General features: G+C 32.5%; 1 protein-coding gene and 1 pseudogene across 3 annotated transcripts; both read right to left on the reverse strand.

The window, feature by feature from the left end:
* Window positions 1-904: 904 nt before the first annotated feature.
* On the reverse strand, window positions 905-6,148 carry LOC120113723 (annotated as a pseudogene).
* Window positions 6,149-7,463: 1,315 nt separating this feature from the next.
* Window positions 7,464-9,169, reverse strand: LOC120113939. Of its 3 annotated transcripts, none has more exons than XM_039135000.1 (2): window positions 8,961-9,169; window positions 7,464-8,202 (listed from the first exon to the last, which is right to left on the reverse strand). In XM_039135000.1, exon 2 carries the CDS (start codon window positions 8,186-8,188, stop codon window positions 7,742-7,744), a length of 447 nt encoding a protein of 148 aa, XP_038990931.1. In that variant the 5' UTR covers window positions 8,189-8,202; window positions 8,961-9,169; the 3' UTR covers window positions 7,464-7,741. The 3 variants fall into 3 exon arrangements, with proteins under 3 accessions (XP_038990931.1, XP_038990932.1, XP_038990930.1); XM_039135001.1 differs by having other exon boundaries at window positions 7,464-8,199; window positions 8,958-9,169; XM_039134999.1 differs by having other exon boundaries at window positions 7,464-8,193; window positions 8,940-9,168.
* Window positions 9,170-10,497: the final 1,328 nt, after the last annotated feature.

A 10,497-nucleotide genomic window follows, 5' to 3' on the forward strand; every position in this document is an offset into this window, starting at 1 on the left:
GGGGGATTAATTAGTATTATAAAATTTAACCATCATTACTTTGGCCGCTAAGCATGTGAGGGTCACTATAATGAAGTAGTTTATTGAAAATAATGAAAGCTATATAAAAAAGGGGGAGCACCATCCTTTTTCTTTTAGATTTCATATAATCTTTGGTGAAGTTTCTTCTCAAACAAAAAGAATTATTCCACTTATCAATTCCCCAATAATTAATTGTTGCACAACAATTATATAAATATTTTTCCTTTGGAATAGGGATTGATTTATACCAACTTTATTAGTATTTTTTCTCATGATTATTAAAATTATAAAATAATTATTAAATTTATTAAATTAATATAAAATTATTATTAAAGTTTTTATATTATTATAAAATAGTCATTAAAATTATCAAAATTATATATTTATTATAATGACCTTCGATTACAATGATAATTTTATAATAATTTTAATAAATGTAATATTTATTTTATAAATTTTAATAGTTTAAATTATAATTAAAACGACTATTTGAATATAATTTATTGATTTCTAATATATTTTATCACATTTTTTGAATAGTACGTGATGATTATAAGGTAGCATATGCTCAAAATTTTCTTAATCAAATGGTAATGTGCATTCACCCTGCAGACACAGTTGTTCGAATATAGATCCTCTAGGAAAAACAACATTTTCTTTTACCATCGAGACCACTCAATAAATTCTAATATACTTTACCCTAGATTACATAGAACATGGGTGATATTAAAGTCAGGGACGAAATAAGATTTTATGCTAGGGGTGTTCTTCTAAAATTTTATAGAAGAACAAATTTGTAAAATTTTAGGGAGAATGAAAATAATTTTTTTAATAAAAAATATATAAAATATAGAAGAATTTAAAAATGTTAGGGGATGACTGCCTAACCCGTCCCTCGATCCATCCGTGATCGAAGTACGGTGGCAATGGCATTATGAGGGATGTTGGAGCTTAGTAAATTATCCAAGTCTATGGTAGTGTTGGAAGATGCAATGACGATGGCAATGGCATTAAGAGGGATGTTGGAGCTTAGTGAATCACATACCGCTCTTTCAAATAAGTCGCAGTTTTGTACAAACCCCAAGGTACAATATAAAGCCTCCAAGAATTTGCCTGCAATTTTTTACAAGACTGTGGTTACTTCAAATTCAACAGATTTTCATATTAGGGACTTGTGGATTGTGAAACAAAATGTCGAGGCTAAAATAGAAGGGAAAAACAGAAATCCTGATTTAGAAGTTTCTCTGACATAAAGAAAACAAGTCTAAAATAACCAAATATGGGTACCAGTTTTGTTTAATGCTTATCATCTATGTCCAATTTTGACTGAATTTTCTCATATACTTAAAAGGATTATACCCATGTAACCATGTCTAAATATATGTGGAATGTGTCCGGTTATACTATAATAAATACTAATATTTATTACCTTTGGACCAATTTACACTCCATTTTTTGCATCTGCAAATGGTCAACACAATGTAAAACATTGGTTTAGTATATTGAAAAGAATGATAAAGCATCAGCTAAAATCTGCTCACTAGGGAGTACTTACTGGCAAAGGCTACGTTCCAATCATTTTGGTAGCTCGTAACGTTTGGTTTAGGCCCTTTAGGATTAGAAATATAGCTAGTAGTATATTGGTTGATGCCTACATAAATCGCTGAGCCTTTCACCATCTTAACCTCTTCCTCAGTAAACTTTGGTAGTCTTTCTCCAACAATTTCTTGCATTGTTCTTGGATACTCACCATATCGAATCGGATGCAGAAACCTATCTAAATTATGAATAACATCAGATTTTCTAACCACACAGTACAGATCCTGATCTTCTTCAGGTTAAAATGCAATAAAATCAAGAGAACAGAGATTTCAACATAATTAAGGGTAAAGAAAGCTGTCAATGCCAAAGAAGGGTCAAGATAAAATGCTGTTACATTTTGATTTTGGTAAAACATGCATCTTTTTTTTAAGTTCTTGTGACGCACCAGTCAACATGAAAATCTCTAGCTCTTTGAGCTGCATAGTTATCGGCCTTTGATCTTGTAAGAGGATTCCAATCCTCCCTTTCTGCTTTTCCTGAAGATATAGTCAGTTCCATATCAATTCGTAATCCTTAGGGTTATCAGAATAAATTATGATAAATATCGACCATGAATATAAACTGTCGCATAGAATATAAAACTTAAGGCTGCTATCTGAACCCTTGCTTATTAGTCTATCCAAGGAGACGATAACTGACCTGGTATTTTTGATGATATCTTTTGACTGCTTCAGCATGGCATAAGAGTAAATTATGGGCAGCAATGTAAGTCACAGTTGCAGAGTTTCCAGCAGTACAGTTTGCAACTTCCTTAGAACACCTTGAAGGAGGATTGAGGCCATTATCAAAGCCAAGAGCAGCCACAATCCTTGGTTCATTAAATGTAAACCAGTTCTTGACTCTTACCACTAAATGTCTTGAAGCAGAACTCTGCATAATGGGCATAATCCTCCCTGAAAATTTTGAATCATAAATTAAAATTTAAAGATTACAGAAATAAAGGTTTAATTAAATTTAACCACCTTAATGAATATTAAGCTCATCGAAAAGTAATCACGTATGTTACTCAGGAAGATCATAAATTCATAATGGTTATACTTTACACAATTTGGCGGTTCAAGTACCCACTGTATTTTTCCTGAAGAGCTAGAGGGAGATCATAACGGTTTAAGTTCCCGTAGGGAATAATGCCTACAAAAGGTATGAATCAGATCAGCAGAGGTTTTCATTTCATAGAGAAAGCCATTAAATTTCATACATACCATAAAACCACTGTGCAAAGCATTTCATGGAACATTTCAAAGGTACAAAAGCACAGATTTCATTCTGACATCAATGCAAATCAAAATCTTCGCTGTTTTTCAGGATTTGAGGCTGAAACATGAACAAAGTTGTTTGCTGACATCCCCTCAATTCCTCTTCAAATCTCAACGAGAATATTTCTTACTAGTTAATAGGCTATATTAAAGTCGGATATGCAGTAAACACATGTTAGATACATATATTTTTTTATAGAAAACTGAAGAATTCGAGTACTATAGAATTTTTTTAATTCATTTTTCTCAGTAGCATTTTAGAGATATACACATTCCTTTGTTGAGATAATCATGGCAAAACAAACTGAAAATCGGTGTCAAGCAATAGGCATTCATTTCATTCACCTTTCTTAACCATGTAGTCGATCAATCCATTGTAATAATCAACTCCCTCCCAATTTACTCTTCGAACTCCCTCTACAAAAATAAGAAAAAAATCAAAGAGTTAATTTGAACAATAATAATTAAAAAAATCAAACGAAAACAATTGAGCCATTGGTGCAATACCAGGAAAGATCCTTGACCATGAAATAGAAAACCGGTAAGCATCAAAGTTGAATTTTGCCAGTAAATCTATATCTTCCTGTAGGAATAGTGGGACACGAATTAACAGGATTACTTGTTAAAATTAATTAGATCAAATTTATCCATAATCATATACTATTCTTGAAACAGAAAAATTGAAGTGAAGACGTTTTGTAACGGTGGCACTGATCAACAGCCACATCAGCGGTATCATTATTGGCTATGTTGCCTGTTCCAAAAAAAAATATTTAAAAAATGAAACTAATAGAAGGATTTATTAGAATTAGTAAAATACTGTAATTAATTTATTAATTGATGTTTTTCTAGATAGAAATTAATTAATTAATTAGAAAATGACACTAGTCTAGACATCCTAGGAACAATCTCCTGAGAGAGCACGGTGATACTCCACATGCTATTTTATTTCAAAACTATTATTACTAGTCGGTAAATTCTTATCAATCATGAATCAAATTAACAAAAAATAAGATCAGTTCAATTTGAATGTAGAAAACAATGATTTGAACAACAAAATGTAAACTGAAATTGATTTGAATTAGAATCAATTCGAAGCGCAAATGACAAAAAATCAGTAATTATAATAAAAAAATGGTATGATAATTAGAAGGATGGGTAGTATTACCTGGTTTTTTGACATAAACATCCCAGATGCAAGGCCCTCGGCCGCCCTTATCCGTCATGCCTTCAACTTGATAAGCAGAAGTAGCAGTTCCGAACACAAATCCCTTGGGGGAGCTGTCCCTGCTAAGCCCTCCGGTATCGTTCACTATCTCCACATTTCGGTGCTGCCTTGCCGCATTTGCAATGCAGAAAATCGAACAGCCATGGCTTCATCACTGTAAACCTCACTCCACAGCCAAAATCAAAGAAAACAACAGTCTGTATGAATGAGATTGAGAACGGGGACACAGGTATTTATAGATGGGATTTTCTTTAAAGTAGGAAATTTGTTCTAATCTATACGGGGAAGAAGATCCCAACTTACTTGGTGTCACTACTGCATTTCACTTAGTAACTAAAAGATCGAATCTAAACTGAATTGAATAGCATTTATACTTGAATTGGCTCAAACTAAAATTCATCTGTTCGGATGGCTTATTCATTTTCTCTAGGCAAAATATTTTAATAGTCCTTTTAAAATTTTCATTTATTTTACCGACTAAATTTAACTCGATTGATGTCATTAGTATAAAATATATAAAAATCTGAGATTAAATATATTGATTAATGAATCCATCAAATGGTATTGGACTGTTCAAAAAAAGGTATTTATTAAACCGCCTCGATAGCTGGAAAGGAATATTAGTCTCGTTTGGAGGTCGTCAAACCTTGATTAAGTCTGTTCTTGCAAACTTACTCGTTTACTATCTCTCGATGTTTCATATGCCAGCCGCAGCTGGGTAATAATATACGGGTAATGAAAGTTTTACTGAAAATATTAATATTTTTTAACATATTCGTTAAAATATTATTTAAAATATTATTTTTATTAGAAATATTAATTTCGTTATCTAATTTCGATAGAAAAAATAACATTTTATGTAGCACATAATATTAACATTTTCGGTAGAAAAAAATAACATTTTAAGTAGTATTTTATCGAAAATATTAAACATTTTAGGTAACAATCAATATTAACATTTCCGGTAGAAAAAAAGTGATATTTTAGGATAATGTTTTACCGAAAATATTAAAAAAATTAACATTTCCGGTAACCTTTTTCTTTAACCGTATATTAAAACTGTCGTACCTTAGACAATACCTTCGTGGGTAATTATGACGACAATCTTAATATAAGGCTAAGGAAATACTCTATCGAAAATGTTAATATTTTTTAACAAATCCGGTTAAGCGTTACCTAAAACATTATTTTTTTTATCGGAAATTTTAATTTAGGTAATATTTTACCGAAAATGTTAAACATTTTAATTAGCGTTTAATATTAAGATTTTTTATAAAAAAAATAATGTTTTAGGTAACGATTACGGTAGCATCTTTTATTAACCGTATATTAAAGCTGCCTCAACTTATACATCCCCGGAAAAATATTATTGAGATCAGGCGTGAGCTATTTTCCTGGGAATGGAACCTTTGGTATGAATTTATCCGAGTCCTAAACGAAGCGGCGTGTAGTAATTCATCTGGATTGGGTGCTCTATCGGGCTGTACATCCCAAGTTCCTACTGCCACTTTGGTTGAAAGTGAATGCGACAATTTCTGGAAGCTGGTGTGGGTAAACTTGGCTCCTCCAAAAGTTGAGTATCTCGTGTGGAGAGCTATTCTAAATAGGCTTCCCGTCCTTGCAGAGCTAGAATTAAGGGGTATTCCGATTTAGACTCCGGCGCCTGTGTCATGTGCTTAAAGGAGAAGGAAACGGTGAATCACCTGTTTTGTAAGCGTGAGGTAGTTTGGAGAGCTTGGTCAAGATGGTTCGCTGTGTGGAATATCCATTTCGTATGCCCGAGTGACGTTAGATCCTTTCTCTCTTCTTGGGATGGAATGCCGATCGCAAAATCGTGCAAACAAATGTGGATCATGGCTTTCTTTGGTTTCTTCTGGTCAATCTGGTTGCTCAGAAATGATATTATGTTTAAGAAGAGCAGATTGATAGAGGAAAAACTGTTCGATTTGGCTATCACGAGGATCGGATGCTGGAGTTGGTGGAAATGGCCTGAGGTGTGCTGCTCAATCAACGATTTCAAAAGAACGCCACATGCCTTCATCTCGGTTAGAAAGTGATCGATGGAGCGATGTGTGGTTCAGGTGGCTGCTCGATGTTTCTTCTGTTTGAATGGTTTGAGCCTCTGCCTTTGTTTGATGTCATTTATCCATTGAATTGATTTATATTCAGGGGTTACTCCCCTTGCTTGTGTGGGGAGATGGTTGGGGTGCAAATAGGGTTCCACCGCTTGTTTATGCTGCGAGTTTTTTAGTAGTTGAGAGTCTAAACTACAGGTTATGCTGAGGAGGCGAATTAAGGATGATTCTTTGAGAGGCCAATTGGTTGTTTGAGTAGTTTTAATTGTTTTAGTGGTCCGTTTTAAGCGCCATCGACCCCCGATTTTGAAAGAGATTTGTGTGAAGGAGCCTGCTTTGTCTTTGACCTTTTAGACAGTATATGGAATTTGTATTAGCTGGGCCATGGTTCCTGATGTGTTGCGATGATTTTTATTGGTTGGTTGAGCTAATGGATTGCTGTGTGGCGTGGTGGGTGGTTACACCATACTTGGAAGTTTTGAGGCGCAGCCGGTTACATTTCCAAGCCGCTCAGGTTGAAAGCCGTTTCTGTTTGTTTTCGTGCAGTTCATCCCTCTTTGTTGGATGGCGTGGTTGTGTGATGCTATGTAACAAGTTGGTGTCTCGTTGGCATTGTTTTAGGGCATTCTTTTTTATTCATTTAGATGTAGGAAATTTTTTTAACGAGGTCCACAATAATACTTTATTTTGTATGTACTCTTAATCTAATCATACAAAACCTCTTTTTTTTCAAAAAAAAACTTTACTATAAAGGTAATGACAAATTTAGATAATCTAAATATAACCTAAATTTTTTTTCATTAATCTCTTACATTTTTTTCTTTAATATCATAAAAACTAAAATTAGTTAAAAGTAAGAAAATCAGTTCAATTTAAACAATTAAAATTTCGAAACTTGTGAATCTAAGAATCAAATAAACATTTAATATTTAATTATTATCCAAATCAAAGTCAATAAAAATCTAAATCAAATCCAAATCAAGTATTACAATTTATATAAATCTTAGATTTTTTTATTCAAAACCGATTTTAATGTATATGATTATTTTCTTATATATCCTTTAAGTTGTTTTAATTTCAGAAGATTTTATTCAATTCATATTTTTTTCTAACATACAATTTTTTATAACATCAATATTATATAGACTCTTCCCCACTTATTATCAGAAGATATTATACATTTAAATAAACTTAATCTTATATTCTTCTATTATACATAAGATAATAGTAATTGAAATAAATTAGTTAGTCATTTTTTACATTTACTTTTAAAGCACTCTATAATATTAATTAATATATTATTGCAGCAACATAACCCATAAATCTCTTTAAGATCTCATGTGTTTAGGCCAAGATAAACATCTCAATAGTTCCAAGTATTCTTGCGGCATTTTTTTGCCTGAAAGAGATTCTAAACCACTTACAAGAAGATTATGACTGTGGATCAAACATTTAACTTCCTCTGCAGCTTCAGATTACTTCAGCATTCATCTTCCATATCAATCGACAAGCGCGCGAATTATATAGACTAGCATGAAGCAAAAAAGTAATATATTGTACTATGCACCATGGGATTGCATTTCTGAAGGATCTATTAGACCTTCTAATACAACAAGTTGATCCAGTAGGGCATGCTTCTCATCTTCAAGAGACTTGACCTCATCTTCAACTTCTTTAAGCTCTTTACCCAATGTAAAGCTTCCTTCCTCCAGTAGCAAATACTTGCGCCTCAGTGCACGGTATTCATTTCCAGATGTAGAAGAGTCTGGTAATGAATCTGAGTTGGATCTCTCGGGTTGCTGAAATATTGGAGACATTTCGTTCTTCATGTTCCTTTTCGGTGTCTTCTTCCCCTTTCTTGATGGTAGGGATCCCTGTACATGCTGAGCCCCTGTAGTCTCGTTTCTTTCTGACGAAAGCATGGGTGCTTTCTTAGTGGAGCTTTTCTTTTTCCGCATTTTAGGGTTCAAATCTTCCTCAGATGGTGGCATCCTTGGATCTTGCATTCTCACTGCAGGAAACAACACAAGGATTAAAGAATAAGCACACAATTTTTTTTCTCTTTAGCTGCTGAGAATCATATATACAAGCATATAAGTTTATGTAATATTCACATGATTATCCAACTCATACCTAAATCTCATTTCCCATCCACCCAGAACCAGGACACGTTTGAAGTTAAATTGTCTCATCTTCCTACTAACCGACCCCATACTCTCCAGGTTTAACGATGATTCAAAGTTCAAACTAATATATTTGTCCTTAAGGGGGAATTCGGTTTTTAACATATTAGGTTCAAATATAGGAAAACTATGTTAAGGAACTATATACCCAAACAGTCCAGATTTAATCTATTACAAATAGAGCCTTACAACCGCTCAAAACATTGAGTAAACATTCATAATACGCCTGCAAAGCCCAATTTACAAATTCCCCAACTACAACGAATAAAACCTAATCATCCGTTCTTCATAACCAGCATCGTTTAGAACAAACCAGATCCCAATTAGTTTCAAATAAATAAAACATCACGTTACTTAGAAACAGGAAATTAACATTATGCCTACTAAAAAAACATGAATATCCTTCAAAAAAGACACGATAAAAGTTAATTATGCCCTAAATTTTCATCTAAAACAGGAAACATACTGCAGGAACATATACAATACATCAATTGAACATGGTTTTTGATAATTAAGAAGCCGTAATTTAAAATAGAAATTCATCAAAAGCGATAATCAAAGAGAGAAAATTGACCTTGGGAAATTGCAGACCGAATATTGGATTGGCTTAAGAATCAAAGGAATGGGAATTGGGAAAGTTTGTGATTAGGGATTTATAAAGAAAAAAAAGAGAGGATAGAAGATATAAAGAGAGATGGGAGTAGGAAACCGTAAAACCTTGTATTAGCAGGACTGTTCACCCCCTCTATCCGTGTTTGGAGAAGTACTATTTTCCAGGGGGTTTCTTTTAACGAAATACGAAGTAAATAACTAGACCCGTTAAGACTTAAGAGTCCGGGCAGCCGACTACTATTTAAAGTTGGAATGATTTTAATATAAGCTTTAATAGAAATTAATAGTAAAAATAAAAGGGGCTTGAACCCAATCATATATGCTATTAATTGAGATTCAGTTTTTTAGGCTTGGAATTCAAATTTGGATGGGCTGATTGATTAAAGATGTTATTGGGTTTGAGTTGAGTTTAATATAAAATATATTAATATGTCTGTGGTACATAAGATTTGGATCGATTTAATTATAAATTTAAATAACTAAGAGTAAAATTAATTTATTTGTTTAACAAACAACAATCTATAGAGTAAATAGTTAAAAGTTTTCAGTTGATACATTATTTCTTTTCTAAATTATGGGTTCAATACCCATTTTTTTAAAAAAAATTGGTTTAGTCACAAGCAACTGAAAACTTTTAATTCAATTTTTTAATAGTATAGGTTGGTTAAGCTAAAGAATACATGATATATATAAGAAATTTCAATTTCATTTGTAATTTACGAAAATTATTAAAGAAATTAATTCGACAATGTATAGAAATAATAACAATCGGTGCATATAGAAAAGAGAATCAGATTCAAGCTCTAGAAAAGGCATGGACGGTGGGAGGGGTTTTAAAAAAAAGCATTGGTGTGCGAATAAACATGATGAGCAACAACTTTGTTAATTAAACTACAAAATTCCTTGCGTTATTTTTTATACATTTATGCTAATTATTTTACATTTTTTTAATTTGCCCCACCTAATGCGATACATATTATATGCTTTTTGACATTCTTTAAATGATTGGAATATAGTGAAAGACAACTAAAAGGCTTTTTAAGTACAAATCTGATATTACACACGTATAGGGTTTAAGAGTGTGTGTGATATGTGCAGAGGGTTTAAGGGGTGCTCAAGAATGACGATGGTGTAAATGTATGTTGATTATTATAAGAGTATTTTAGGAATTATTAATTGTGTTGTTAAGAATATTTTAGATAATTTGTTGAAATTAAAATTTCGAAGACCAATCTAATCAAAATTATTACAAGGGACATTTTTTCGATGAATAGAAACAAGTCACTAAGACTTTGAATTTTTTCCAGTTTGGTCCTGTTATTTTCCTAATGTCCCAGACCCTATGTGGTCATTGATTTTGGGTCTATATCATGTTGTTTACAAATGTGTCCCAACAAATAGTATGAAACCGTGCCTTTTACCCCTAATTTCTTTGGACCAGTGCGCTTTTATCTGGATATGACATAATGTATTGCTAGCACATGAGTTGCTTTTTGGGTATTATTGAAAGAATATTTCAC

The sequence above is a fragment of the Hibiscus syriacus genome, unplaced genomic scaffold (genome assembly GCF_006381635.1).
Source record: "Hibiscus syriacus cultivar Baekdansim isolate YM2019G1 unplaced genomic scaffold, ASM638163v2 tig00110213_pilon, whole genome shotgun sequence".
NCBI classification, from domain to species: Eukaryota; Viridiplantae; Streptophyta; class Magnoliopsida; order Malvales; family Malvaceae; genus Hibiscus; species Hibiscus syriacus.